Here is a 15,162-nt window from a genome sequence, read left to right as displayed (position 1 = left end):
AAAGCTAAATGGTTCACGACAATACGACGAATGGATGACGAAAGCAAGATACCTGATGGTATAACGATGATTCCCTGAAGAAAAAACGAAACGAAAGAAAAATCATTATTTACTTAGGTCAAAATGACATTTATTATCTAAAATAATACCACCACTTGATTACCACTTCGGAAAAGCTGATCTTTGATAAAAAGAAGTGACAAGAAACCAATTGCCTCTCTTTTAAATCAAAGTTAACAGTTTCAGCATTTTATATTTTACAGTGTATGTATGTAAAGTGATGCACCAAAATAACTCAAACATTTTACTTACTTGTGTGAGTTATAAAAAAAGTGATTAATTTGAAAAATAAAACTCAAAAGAGTAAAGAGTGTAAAGATGCAACAATCCACATACACTGGAAATAAGTAAAGGTATTATTTGAGCAATCATATACTTAGTTCTATACAATAGAAATAATATAAAATGGTGGTGGTGATCAATTGGGGGCATGAAAAGAGCCTCCCCGCGTGGTGCTTAGTTTTATACCGATCACAAGCACCCGGCGTCCCTGGAAGCAGCACTACACAAACGAAACCAGTAGGCTGACTAATCTTTTTACCACGATGGCTACCTCTAAAAACCAAGCTCGCTGTAAACGACCCTTATTAAAGCCCGCCATGACAGTGCTCTCATTCACATCGAGGGCTTCCCCTCAGACAAAGCACCTTTACTTGCTGAGCTGTGGCATGTAAATAAATATGATGTAGTATGCGTACAAGAGACGCATCGAGGCCCAGATTATCCACGGCCAGAAATACCCAACATGACGCGCGTCATCGAGCGACCATACCACAAGTACCGCAGCGCAATCTACACCCGACCCGGTGCGCATGCAAAGTCTGCCTGTCTGACAGATAAAAACGACGTGGAGATCCTGACCGTAGAACTATCCGACACTACGGTAACGTCCGTCTACAAGCCGCCCAGCCACTCATTCCTTTTCAAAGCCCCAATCAACTTCGGCAACACGAGTACCAGCATAATTATTGGAGACTTTAACAGCCATAGCGTCTCATAGGGCTACAGTGCAACAGATAGTAATAGAGAGGCTATTGAAGAATGGAGCGAGGCCAACAATCTTGTACTGGTTCACGATCCGAAATTGTCCACGTCTTTCAATGGTGGAAGATGGAAAAGGGGATACAATCCAGACTTAATCTTTGTTAGTGCAAAAATTAGTTCTCAGTGCCAAAAACGAGTTGCAAAACCAATTCCTCGCACCCAGCATAGATCTATCTCCTGTGAAGTAAGTGCCGTGATCCAACCCATTACAGTTCCGTTGGGAGAAGCTCTCAACCACAATAGACAACAGAATCCGCACAATAGAAGCCACCCCACAGAATTATATCTTCATAGACATGGTAAAAGAAGTGTCCCGCAAGACCATCCCGAGAGGGTGTGCTACATCTTATGTGCCCGGGCTGTCTGGGGACGCTGCATGTCTCCTACAGGAATACCAAACCGCATTTGAAAGAGACCCCTTCTCCCAATCCACAATCTCCATGGGAGAATACCTACTGCAATATATCGGTGAATGCCGAAGGAAGAAATGGCAAGACCTGGTTGAGTCAGTAGACATGACCCACAATAGCAAAAAAGCCTGGTCAACTCTCAAGAAAGTAACTGGCAATCAAAATTTACCCGGAGAATACACAAATATAACTGCAAACCAGGTCGCCCATCAACTGCTACTAAACGGAAAGACCAAATCCTCTCCAGGAGCTACTAAAATCCTACATAAGCTGGACACTTTTTCAAATTTTCTGCTTAATTATTATTAGGTATTTATTTACCTGCAAATAAATATTTTTTAAATCACACTATAACTACAAAATATATATAACTACAAGTTAATAATTTAAAATTCCCGCTTTCCACATAACCCAAAAAGAAAACCTTTCATCCTTTCAATTCACTAATTAAGGCGTACTTTGTCAAATAATCAACAAAACGACATTGAAAACTATTTTGAAAACCCAATCTTTTATCAATGTTTACCAAACAATGTTTTTCGAACTATACAATTGGATCAAATCACATATTTTAACACCACACAAAGACTTGAAGCCAATAAATCGCATAGCAAAATATTGAAATTATATTTTTTTTTGCAAAAGTTAAGAATCATACAGCCAAAATGTGCAGCGTATAGTTAAAGACATTATTAATTAACAATATTTTTTTAATCATATTATTGGCAACGGTTTAGTGTTTAGATGTCTCGTTGCGACTATGACATTATATTCTATAGAGTTTTTTGCGTTACGCTTCTCGGAATCGCGTTAATATTTACCGTTATACTAACTAATGTGTTTATTAATATTGATGGACTGTTATCAAGAACTGGTAAGTTAATAACTGGCTGTATAAATTAATCTGGAAACAACGCCGTTTCTCATTAAAATACTTTTTGATGTGTCATTGCTCTTTATGAGTATTGATATCAGAAGCGAATTAAAAATCGAGTGTGCTTCTAGCCTCTAGGCAAGCACGCCTAAGATGTAGTTAACATTATAATTTTTAATTTTTCATATACTTACAGCAAATATTGCGGGATTTTAATAGCCATATTTTTATTTTTATTTTTTAATATAATACGATATTTTAATGCAATATTTTTTTTTTTCATTAATATTCATTTTTGCATATTATTGCCGCCACTTCACACACCACTGCTGCACATATCTCCCAATATCCGGAGAGTTGTAAGCGTAAGTAGCAATGTATGTGACGTATTGGTATATAGTTGACCGAAGATCCGCAAGACTTAGCACTTATAACATTTATTTTAGATATATTATATCCATGATGTAAATAAGAACAAAATCTTACTTAAAAATGAGTAACTCAACTAATTTTTGTTTTTTTACAGAAACATCGAAAGATGATACGGTCATACATGATACAGCCAATATGCGTTGGCGAGAAAAACTCAGTGATGTGAATGTTCGTAAAAATGAAATGCAATACGATGATGGTGAAGATGATGAAACACACAGGAATAAGAGATCAATTATGGGTATTAGAGTAAAACTTTCACATGATAAAAATTAATGTGCGTCGGTGACACAATAGGTAGAACCATTGACTCTCAACCCGGAATCCCCGGATCGATCCTCGCTAGCCACGTACCAATGTGTTGTCTTCGCTTTAGTCGACATGCTCTTATGATTCCACTGGTGTTATTAGAGAGTATGGGCTGCGTTGGTCATATACCATCAGGTGACCCGTACCAGTGGGAGGATCCTTTGCACTGGATGCCGGCTTGAATATGAGTATTACAACGGCGCCTATCTCTGCCGTGAAATGTGTGAGCATTATTGTGTTTCGGTCTGAAGGGCGCCGTAGCTAGTGAAATTACTAGGCAAATGAGACATAAGGTGTTATGTCTCATTCAAGGTGGCGAGCGCCGAATTGTGGTGCCGCTCAGATTTTTTTTGTTTTGAAGAATGGGAAGGGCGTATCAATTACCATCAGCTGAGCGTCCTGCTTATGATGTCCCTTATTGTCATAAAAGAAACCCTCCAACACTAGTCCTCCTCTTCCATTAAAATATATTGTTAAGTATATCAGACTGACCTTAGGCAAATTCTTCAAATTTCCTACACGAAAAAAGTCTCAGCAATCACCAGGTATAGACCAGAGCTGAAGCCTTTGAAAATGATAAGAAGTCAAAAAAGAAACATTAGGATGAAACTCACACCCAACCCCAATGAATGGGGTCCTTGTGCGGTGTTTCCGAGACGATACGACATGGGTAACTTCAAAAAAAGCGCTTTCCCCTCCTTAAAGGCCAGCAACGCTCTTGTGATTCCTCTGGTGTTGCAAGAAAATGTGGGCAGCGATGAACACTTAACACCGGGACCCGTACGCTCATTTGTCCTCGTTGTCCATAAAAAATTAGGTTGGTTAAAACTTTTTCGAGCCTATTATTCGAGGATACTGTGTAGTCATTGGTTTAGGAAGCCCTGGAGATATTGCATCAATCCAGCTAGTGTGGTAGTATAAAAGTAAGGCAGAATCTAGTAAATAAATTTTTGTTTCAGAATCAACAAATTTCATGTCTCATGTAAAAAACCCGAAAATAAAGGAAATATTGACCAACAAACTTGCATCTCTTCTAGAACAATTGGACGAGGAAGAAATGTCTAAAGCAGATGTAAAACCCGTTAGTACCGATAACGCGAGTGTTTATGAAGAAAAAGAGAGAGCCAAGGAAAAAGAGAAGGACAAAGAAAAGGATATAGAAGCTAAAGATAAACAAGAAGATAAAGATAAAAATTATATGCTGCACCTAGCTATGCATAATATATTATTACAAGGTATTATCGGGCACATGGATTTGAGAGATGTTTATAAAAAAACACATTTGTTAATGAAGGTTTTTTATGGCGGAAAAAATTACGATGGTAAAGTAACAAGATATTTCACTAATGGAAACAATTTATGTTCCATATCTCTACAATTGAAACGGCAAAGTTGCATTAGGGATGTAATAAATTGTCAATCTTTTCAGTATTTTCTCCCAAAAAAAAATTAAATAATTTGATCATTCATCAGTGAATGAAGGCATCTTGATTGCCGTGTTGCGTATTGGTATTTTCTGAGCATTTGTAAAGTTTTGAGAATGTTGAATTCCATTTTATGTGCCACTTATACCTAGAGTCTCGAAATGTACTACAAAAAAATCTGAAAGTCTTTAGTATGAGTGTTAGTTACTTCTCCTAACGTCCTTTCGTCTGACCTTTTCTTAAAATACAACATAATATAATGATACTGTCATACGTTACTAACTAAACTATCTAGTCATTTATAGGTCATTTGTATTTCACACAGAGCCCTCTATAAGTTTTATCGGACATACCCGAATAATCTTGAATTTTTTTGATCCATTACCTATATTCTTATAGTGTATTAAAGTGTTCATTTCTATTCACTTACAGCAAAATCGCAAACCGAACATACATCAAAAGAAAATCTTCGTGACACCGGTGAAGTAACAGAAAATCCATGCAACGTAGAGGGGAATTTTTTGAATGAACTCCTCAATTGTCAAACATTAGAACATGATATTCAGAAAGGTCTCAAAAATTATAGTAATGTAGATAAGAAAACCAATATGTATACAGTTGGTAACGGACACGACAACACTAAAAATGGAACGAAAAAGCAACAAGGTATGTTGGCAACAATTATTTCTATAAAAATTTGCAGGAACCACAACAATCTTAGTAAACCATTACTCTCATACTTTCTATATCTCAATATACATCAATTATAATTGGAAAAAGATGGCAGCATTGCAATAATAAGTAGCACTATTATTGTAGTAACAAAAGTTATTAATACAAGGCATGGGGGGTGAACCCCATGCCATTTATTAAATAACACAAAACAGTGATTCCTCGTATGTGTTGTTTCGACGATGCGTTCCGACACTGAAGAGAAATTATTGTATTTCGCCGCAGTTTGTCTATATTTAAAACCTAAAACCAAGCCATTTGGCTTGACGCGGTGTCGTGGCGTTGGGTCTTGCGTCACGCTTGTTTTTTTTGGATGGAACTTTGGCACGTCACGCCGGCTATCGACCACTTTGGATATCCACCAAGCTGTGCCAAATTTAACCATTTTATATTCACGGGTCAATTTTGTCTCGGTGCTACTACATTTGGCTTGTTGGGTCAGTCGGGTAGAGCCATCTTTGCTATCTGGACCTGTGTGGCGTTGCTCAGCAAGCAACTGCTTATAATAATTATACAAAATATAAATATTATTTTCTGTTTCAGAACCAACATTATACATAAAAACAATCATAGAAATAAATGACAGCAAGAACATTGCTAAGGAAAATGATTCGTAAGCATTTGTATAATATTTTTTACTTTGTCTATTTTATCAAATAGGTGTACAAACAAACACGCGACACCCAACCATTTGATGGTAGGTGATCGCCAGCGCAACTGTTCCACAGAAATCATATACCAGAGTAATGACGCTTACGCACATGCGTGTTCCTAGCGTCTCCTTATAGAATAATATGGCTGGTTGCACCGTCCTTAATATGGTTGCCAAGGTAATGTAAAGTTCCCAGATGTTCCAAAGGCTACGCTAAGCTTGTAGGCGGATGCCGTTATGTTGTTTTCTCTTTTATCCTCGGCTAGAAGCTGCGCTTCCCCAAGGTATTATGGGTCGGTGTAAGGAGTGCTAGTGGTTTCTCTAACTCTAACTGCGTCAGTGCTCTAGGGTATCATCATTTCCTGGGTCAATGTCATCTTTAAGGAGTGGCTTAGGAGGTGTGCCAGAATGATCACGATAGAAGGCAGTTTGCTTATGTTTTCTGTGAAAGTCTGGAAATAATCTTATAGTCAGCTTGACTCTCCCACACAGTCATTTGGACTCGTCAAATATTGAAAGATTATGGCTCCTATGGCGCTCGTCCCATTTTTATCATGCATCATTTTTATATAAATATAAATCAATTTATAGTAAATCATTTTTAGGAACTCAAGAGACATCAGAGGACTTATAAAATTGATATATAATGGTAAATCTGTTAAGTTTGACCGAATTGATGATATACAATCAGCAAACGATCAAATTAATCGCATTGAAGAAGTAACAATAAAAGATGAACATCAATCAGAAGCTGTAACACAAACCAATGTGATTAATACTACTAAAGAACAATGGAGTTCTGATACATTGGTAAAAAGTATGATGGAAGCATTAATTAAGCAGAAACCGTATATACATGATCATAATCTGGACGCCTCTAAGGGAAAACGTCTAAAACGAGAAGCAAATGGTTTTCACAAGAACCATAACGAGATAAAAATTAAGCCACCACATAAAAAATCTAAACAAGACGATGATGAATTATTTATAGAAATAGAAACACATTTTGATGGCAAAGGTACGAAAGGTGAAAAGAAAAAAAAGATAGTACGCAATCTAATAGATAAAATCCAAAAAGCTATACGTAGTGATTTATTGCATGGAAATAAAAAGATAGAAAAGTACTTAAATATCGCAAAAAGACATCAAGATCCCATTGAAAGTAAGCGCGCTAATATAATAGACCATTTAAAATTTACTCTAGGTAATATACAGCACAGACAAGTTAATCCGATTAGTAAAACTTCATACATACAACATATTTTAGATAAGAATGGCAATAGTTGGAGGCGTAAAGATTTGATGCCAGCCTTTTTATCCATCGCGAAATCAGTTAATTCTGCCGAATTGAGTAAAGTCCTGACTGACTTCGATAACGTGGGTGAAAATGGAATTCCAGAGCGTTTCCAAAATCCAATGAATGTAAAATACAGAGATGAAATTAATGTGCAGAGTGCAGAAAATTCCTCAATTTTCTTAAAAGATATCGATGGAACCGGTTTTTCTATTGGAATTAATCAATATGAAGGTGAACCTCCGGATAAAGACAGCTTGCAACTGTTCAATGGCTTAGAAAGTTTAATTCGAGAATTTCATAAAAGATACGATAGTAATTACAACAATGATACTGTAATTCAAACAGATTCAAGTAGTGAGAATGAGCTATTCACTAATAGGGAACAGAAAAGTCTTAATAACTTTCATGGAATTTTTAGGCGTTCCGTAGATAATAAATCAAACCTATATCGAAACTTTCTTGAAAAACTGCTTTATCCATTTTATACACAGAATACACAAGTTGAAAAATTATTATCCAAAAATAAGCTTTACGAAAATTGTTCTAACCCAAGTATTATCAATATAATATCTAAGCCTGTAAGGATTAACGATTTATCCATTGCCTTTAACAATAATATTTTCAATGAAATAAGGCCTCTTAAAAATTCAAAATCTATGAGTATATCTAGACGCAAAAAACGATCGCTGAAAATCAAAAAAATATCAAATATGAATTCAAAAATGAAAATGAGTAAATATATGAATACCAAAACTATCCCTAAGAAGCTTTTATATATAAATAATAAACGACATAAAAGAAATGTCAATAAAATAAAAATCATCGCAAGAGAGAGGCAGGAACAAGATGAGAAATTGAGTAGTGATAACAAATTTTTAATTGATGGAGGAAAACACTTCTCGAAAAATACTAATTCTAATCAAGACGAACCTGGACCTCTAGAATCTTTACTTTTAGATAATACACACAATAGCCAAGTGAATCCAGTGGAAGAAGATTTACCTTTTGGCTATCCCGATACGCCTTTTTTAAGTAATACATATGAAAAAAACAAATATTACGAACCTCATCTTATGGAAAAATATCCACATATCATATTTGGAGAAATGTCACCATCGAATGAATATACTAACGAGGAATCAGAAACACAGCAGCCAAACAGAATGCAAGAGAAATTTAATCAACGAATTCAACCGAAACATTCAGTTCCATCTGAAAATGTTCAATTTAAGTTTAATGATAATACCGGAATCGCAGACATTATAGGTGCTCTAGTGCCCAAATCGAAGTTCAAATTGTCAGTTAAATTATCACCGAAAAATATAAGTGACATGAATACGGGGTTTAAAGAAATACACACCAGTGTTAACAAGAGCTACAATAGAAATGGAGTGCATTATATAACAGTTCTCAATGTATCACAAATTTCTAAAATAGAAAATATAAATAAAACATCGAGCAATTCAAATTCAAACTTAGCTAAGCTACCAATAAATGAAGCTCTGGCTACTAATTTACAAGAAAGAGAAGACAAAATGAAGATTTTGCTACATTTACACAAGAAACGAATCGATAATCAACTAAATATCTTACAAAAAGAAAAAAATGTTTTAGAAACCATTAGTGATAATGACAATAATATGTATCAGAATTTGAAATTACTTAATCACGATACTATAGAATATAATGAAAGCAGTATAGACAACCTTTTGAGAGATATTGAGAAACGTTTTGCAACAACCACAACAAAACATATTAAAAATCCTACCGACAAAATAGAACATACAACTGAAATGTTACAAATTATAAAATTTAATAGAAGAACAGCTCAAGAAACAACTGAGAAAAACGTACTCGTTGAAACTATAATACAAAACAACAACGTAACAAAAGAAATTTTACAAAAAATCAATTTAAATACTGGCCTACTTCAGAAATTTCTTGAAAAATTATCAACTAGCTTGGTGGTTAAAGCAAAAGAGGCAGAAACTGAGAGATATAGAGAGATATTACAAGATGACTGGAAAAATTTCGCACCAAATCGAAAGTTATTTCAGAAGTCAGAATTTCAAAACAGTACTCATGATATACCGTTTGTCTACGGCTACCAAAATAAGGCTTACAATGCAATAGCCAATGTAAACAATGCACCAATAAGTCAAAATCCATCAGAAAATATGATTGAAAACAATTTAGTTTCGAAATTTAATAAAAGTAAATTTTTTATTGATGATTTAGAAAAGCCTGAGATATCTGCTACAATAAAAGTAAATGCTACTCATGATTATAAATTAAATATAGATAAGTAGATAAATAAGGGACTTTGTTTGTGACTACTTAAATAGAAATTTTGTGTAAATTGTTATTTTATTTATAACAACCATTTTGCTTGGTGAGAAGATGAAAAAAATAAATGAAAGTAAAACGTTACGTGCCTACGATTTGTAGAAATTTGAACTGATTAAGACATAAGAAATGCTTAGAAAAAAATTCAATAAGTCCTAGGCGCCAAGTAAGCCAATCAATTATTCAATGGCTGCAACTTTTCTGCCTGTTTTTTACCTGTAAGCTAATTGAAGACAATATATACTCGATATATTTTAGAGGTATATCTTTATAATCGACGAAAAAATTCAGGTTTAGTGTTCTTGTACAAATTAATAAACGGTTTAATATAGTGTCCTGAATTACTAGAATATGTTAAAATGCCTCGTATAATAAATACATGTTTTTTGTTGTTATACCACGATAACGAACAGACTGAACTGGTTGTTTTCACGACAAGAATAATAGAATGTATAGAAAAATAGTGAAATTTAATATATATTTTCCAATAGCCTACACTCTACAGGAATATATACGTAACTAAAGGAAACATCCCAATTAATAACAGCCAATTAGTTTGTAATAAAAAGTATGTAGTAGTTATTTGTCACAGTAGTAACTATGAATGTTGGGTACACTTTTGGGTGACTATTCAAATATTTTGATTCAAAATAGGATGTATTAAACTTATTGACAGTCAAAAACTAACACCCATTCCAAAATGTATGCCTTAGACCTTAGAAGAACGGGCGCAAGAAACTCAGCAGCCTTTTTTTTCATAAAAATATGCCTACAATGTAATATCGTACGATAAAAAATAAACTACGTTTAAAAAAACCGACTTCAAAAACTGAAAAGTATCAAATAACTAAAAATTTAATTTAATATACCTCTTATGCAAACCTTTACCTTTATTATTAATAAAATACTATACAGTATTTTATATTTACATTACATATCACATATTATATAAACGCAGTTTATTTTATATTTTTTATGTTTTACTGTTAGTTAATAATAATATACATTCAACTTGAATGAAAACTCAAAAAAAAAAAGCCGTACACAGAAAACAATTATGTCATCCAGGTAGACGAAAATTTTCACATAAATATGTTCATAAAATGAAAACTACTGGGCCATACTATGTAAATTTGTTTGGAACCCAATGCCATCTAGTTTGCGTCAAACAAAAGAAGAATTACGTAAATCGGACCTTAAATCTCACTGTAATCGGTGTACATACATAAAAAAAATACCGATCGAATTGATAACCTCCTCCTTTTGGAAGTCGGTTAAAACCTATTTAAATATCCTCAGGGCGGTGGCTATATTCGCAATCTGTGGTATCATTAAGAAAGTCATTTATGTTATAGTAATCTTTCCCACACAAACGTTTTTTAACAATTCTTTTCAATTTCCTAATACATCTGCTTTGAACATTTTCTGGGATCTTGTTGTAAAAACATATTTATTATACATCGCCCCCACAAAATACTTACCAACTCGACTTAGCCGAGTAGTAGGCATTATACGTTTATGTCTGTTCCTGTGTATGTAATTTTTTATGAAAATAAGAGACGAGATGAGCAGGACGGCAGAATTACAATGCAGTGCCGCTCAAGATTATTGAAGATCCCAAGAATTCCCCGCGGTACTACAACTGCGCTCGTCGCCTTGAGACATAAGATGTCAAGTCTCATTTGCCCAGTAATTTCACTAGCTACGGCAGTTACGTTACTGCTTCACGGCAGAAATAGGCGCCGTTGTGGTACCCATAATTTAGCCTGTATCCAGTGTTGATGTATCATTAAGAATAAATACTTAAATAAATAAACGTGAATCAAATTTTCATATTGGTATGGTGACGTCACTAAGAGCATCCTTCTGTTATTTTCCTTTATTTGTTTAATGACTTCGTATTTGGATGGAAATGTACGGAATACGGATCAGTGTTTGCGTAATGTTAATTGTGACGCAATACGTTTCATAATGGAGCAATCAAGTGGTATTTAAATCTGTTATTTTTAACCGATTTAAAAAAGGAAGGGGTAATTAAATCTTTTGCACCGATTTGAAATTTCTTTTGTTGGGAAGGCATTGCTATATAGATTAATAAGTATATTTTGTTAGTCTGTAGATTGCTCATATGGAAATTTTGGATCCAATGATGGGATCCAGCCTAGCGAAACTCTCTGAGAAAAAAGCGATTCACTCGATTTTATGAAAGGTGCAGTCATTTATGGATTGACAGAAGATGGCTATAATCTTGTAAATTGTAATACATAGAGAGAACGATCGAAATCCACTACGTTTTAAGCAACTGTTCGCTTTCAAACTTAGGCGGTTTATACTTCGTCGCCAATCGTTATACTGTAATTACTACTATTTCAAGCTTTAGTAATCTAAATTTCAATTATTACTTAGGCCTTTTATTACGTAGTACTTACATCCTCTTTGATGGGATCCATGAATAGTATGTAGATCGAAACATTTCTTAGACCAACTGATGAAGAAGACTACAAAAGGCCATAGCACTCCAATTATAAGTATTTAAGAGGATTCATATATCAATATGAAAATGCAACCGCGCGGCACTTAACAATTAAGTAGAATTTGTTTTTTTAGCTGGTTTGTGGTTTTTAGTGTGGTAAATTTATTTCAAACTTCACTATCGCGATCACCACTGGACGAGAAATAAATAAATTTCAATATGTAGAAATTGTAAAATAAAAATTGGGCATTTTACATTTAAAAAAAGTTGAAGTGTCCAAACGGCGTTGTATATAGGTACGTATACATTACCTTATACAGATAACATTGAAATTCAAATTCAAATATTTTTTTTCAAAATAAGATTCAAAATCCCTTATTGAACGTCAAAAACGACCACCCATTCAAAATAGACTGCCTCAGACCTGAGAAGAACAGGGAAAGAAACTCAGCAGACTTTTTTTTAAATAAAAATATGGATTACAATGTGATGATTGTACGTTACAATAAGCATTTACATTTTAAGAGCCTGAGGTGTGTTCGCTTCATTCCCAGTCTGTGGTGTATCATTAAGAAAATCGTTTATGTTATAGTAAACTTTTCATTATATAGAATATATTGAGAAGCAAATATTAGATATCTTAGGATCTAGGTTATAAATAACGCGAATAGCCCTCGTCTGCAGCACAAATATAGTATTAATATCTGCACTGCCCCATAACAATATACCATAGGACATGATGCTATGAAAATAATGAAAGTCGCGCCGTATCTATGTCAATTAACTGTCTAATTTTCTTAACCGCATATGCTGCAAAACTAAGCCTATTCGCCAATCCTTCAATATGGGGGCCCCACTGCAATTTGGAATCAAGAGTAATGCCAAGAAATATAGCAGATTCCACTGGTGGTACCACCTCTCTGTTTAATAAAATATTCTCACATTTATTTATTTATTATTACAAGGAAACATAACAAACACATCACAAGAACTGAACAATATAGGAAAGAGATACAAAATATAAATGTAGATGCGTCCTAACACATGTTTCACAAATACAATAATAACTTAAAGAAAAATCAAAGGTATACAGTCACAAAACGCAAACATTCACAGAAGTAACTAATTTAAAACATGTAGACAAATGAAATTAATTAAAACTAAACTTGGGGCAACGACAAGAACCATTTTAATTTTAATTCTAAACTGTGTCTGAACACAGCAGGGGAGCACGAAAATATGTCGATGTCGAGAAAACTATTGTTGTAAGATTTACACATTCTGTGTAATGGCGCGCGAAACCCAATGTTTGTTCTTGGGGACGATAGCTCAAAAGTAATGCATGTGCGGAGAGACCTGGCTGGGACGTGAAAGCCTACGAGACTGAGGAGCTCAGAAGATGTCAGCTCACCAGTACATATTTTCTTTAAAGTTACACAGTCTGTTATAGTGCGGCGCTGACATAGCTGAAGAAAGTTGTATTCAAGCAACAAATCATTATAGTGGACTCGATTTTCTTTTACACGATAATTTAATGTGCGTAAGAACTTTTTTTGAACAGTCTCGACTCTTTTTTCGTGGATCGAGTAAAAAGGATTCCATATTGGGCTTGCATATTCTAGTTGGGGTCGCACGAGGGACTTATAAAGATATGTGTTAGTACACTTGTCCTTAAATTGCTTGGACACACGTGTAATAAAGCCTAGCATGCGAAGAGAGCTATTTAGAATATGGTCTATATGGCTGCCGAGGGTAAGTGTGCGGTCTAAATGAATACCCAGATCTTTGATGGTAGAAACTGACGTCAGCTGTTGATTGCCGAGCTTAAAATGAGTCGTGATAATATTTTTATTTCTGGTGAACACGATATGTTTACACTTTTTGTATGCCAAGTATAGTTTATTACGTGTGCAGTATGCATCAAGTCTGTTAAGATCCTCCTGAATACGGACAGCGTCAGATGGACAAGTAACTGTTTTGTACAGCTTTAAATCATCAGCGTAAAGTAAATAATGACAATGTGAAAAGCACTGAGATATGTCATTGATAAAAATAGTGAAGAGCAAGGGTCCAAGAATAGAGCCCTGCGGTACACCGGATGTCATGCGAACTGGAGAGGAACGATATCCATTAACAATTACCGACTGAATGCGGTCCTGCAGATAGGCCGCAAACCACCTCAAGAGGTTACCTTTAATGCCATTGAAAGAAAGCTTCTGTAAGAGTAATACATGGTCAACCTTGTCGAAAGCCATCTGGAAATCTGTGTTTATAGTGTCTATTTGTGTTTTACAATGTAAGCCGGTGAAAATGAAGTTTATAGGATTGGTGAGAGTTGATCTGCCGGCAACAAAACCGTGTTGTTGATCAATAATAACATTTTTTAAGCTGGAGAGGACATGACGGTGCAATAGCCTTTCTAGTACTTTGGGAATTGTAGAGAGGATAGAAATGGGACGATAGTTTTCTATGTCATTTCTTGCTCCAGATTTAAAAATGGGTGTAATGTAGGCCGATTTCCAGAGGCTGGGGAAACAGCCTGTTGACAGGCACTTGTTAAAAATAATTTCTAGTGGCACACAAATTGAGTCTTGTGTGTGTTTAAGAAATATTGAACTGATATTATCTGGTCCAGGGCCTTTATTGCGGTCGAGTGTACGCAGTTCTCTGCTTATTTCCGCCTGGGAGATGCATACGTGACTAATTAGAACATGCGAGTCATTGACGATACTCTCACCAACAGCACTGGAATCAGAGAGAACCTCGTTTGCTGAAGGCTCGAAAACTGATTGAAAGTACTGCGAAAACATTTCAACAATGGCGTTTGGGTCACTAGACAAAGTATTTCCGTACTTCATGATATGTGGATACCCTGAGTTAGATTGCTTTAGCGAGGAAGTATATTTCCAAAAATGTTTAATGTTGCTTTTTAGGGAATATTCAACACATTCAATATACCGATTATGACATATCTTAAGAAGCATTTTCACTCGCGCTCTTAACAGAGAAAACTCTTGATAATCACGAGGATTTTTATAGGTTTTCCAACGACCCCACAGCTTTTTTTTTCGTCTGACAGTGCGTATTAACCCTCTACTGAACCAAATGG

At 35.0% G+C, this 15,162-nt stretch overlaps 1 protein-coding gene across 3 annotated transcripts; it reads left to right on the top strand.

Annotated features, from left to right (window-relative positions):
- The first annotated feature begins 2,111 nt into the window (after positions 1-2,111).
- Positions 2,112-9,612, top strand: LOC126974699 (putative leucine-rich repeat-containing protein DDB_G0290503). Of its 3 annotated transcripts, none has more exons than XM_050822276.1 (6): positions 2,112-2,388; positions 2,915-3,061; positions 4,167-4,451; positions 4,986-5,219; positions 5,829-5,898; positions 6,543-9,612. In XM_050822276.1, exons 1-6 carry the CDS (start codon positions 2,259-2,261, stop codon positions 9,541-9,543), a joined length of 3,867 nt encoding a protein of 1,288 aa, XP_050678233.1. In that variant the 5' UTR covers positions 2,112-2,258; the 3' UTR covers positions 9,544-9,612. The 3 variants fall into 3 exon arrangements, with proteins under 3 accessions (XP_050678233.1, XP_050678234.1, XP_050678232.1); XM_050822277.1 differs by having other exon boundaries at positions 4,089-4,364; XM_050822275.1 differs by having other exon boundaries at positions 4,089-4,451.
- The last annotated feature ends 5,550 nt before the right edge of the window (positions 9,613-15,162 follow it).

The sequence above is a fragment of the Leptidea sinapis genome, chromosome 33 (assembly GCF_905404315.1).
Source record: "Leptidea sinapis chromosome 33, ilLepSina1.1, whole genome shotgun sequence".
Classification (NCBI taxonomy): Eukaryota; Metazoa; Arthropoda; class Insecta; order Lepidoptera; family Pieridae; genus Leptidea; species Leptidea sinapis.
The sequence above is the reverse complement of the archived record's forward strand: the minus strand, read 5'-3'. Positions and strand labels throughout refer to the sequence as shown.

Excerpts from the sequence above, each read along its gene's own strand:
- LOC126974699 (XM_050822275.1), top strand. The coding sequence starts at position 2,259 with ATGTCTCGTTGCGACTATGACATTATATTCTATAGAGTTTTTTGCGTT. Across the intron at positions 2,389-2,914 it reads TGGACTGTTATCAAGAACTG|AAACATCGAAAGATGATACG; the intron begins GTAAGTTAATAA and ends GTTTTTTTACAG. Across the intron at positions 3,062-4,088 it reads GAATAAGAGATCAATTATGG|AATCAACAAATTTCATGTCT; the intron begins GTATTAGAGTAA and ends TTTTTGTTTCAG.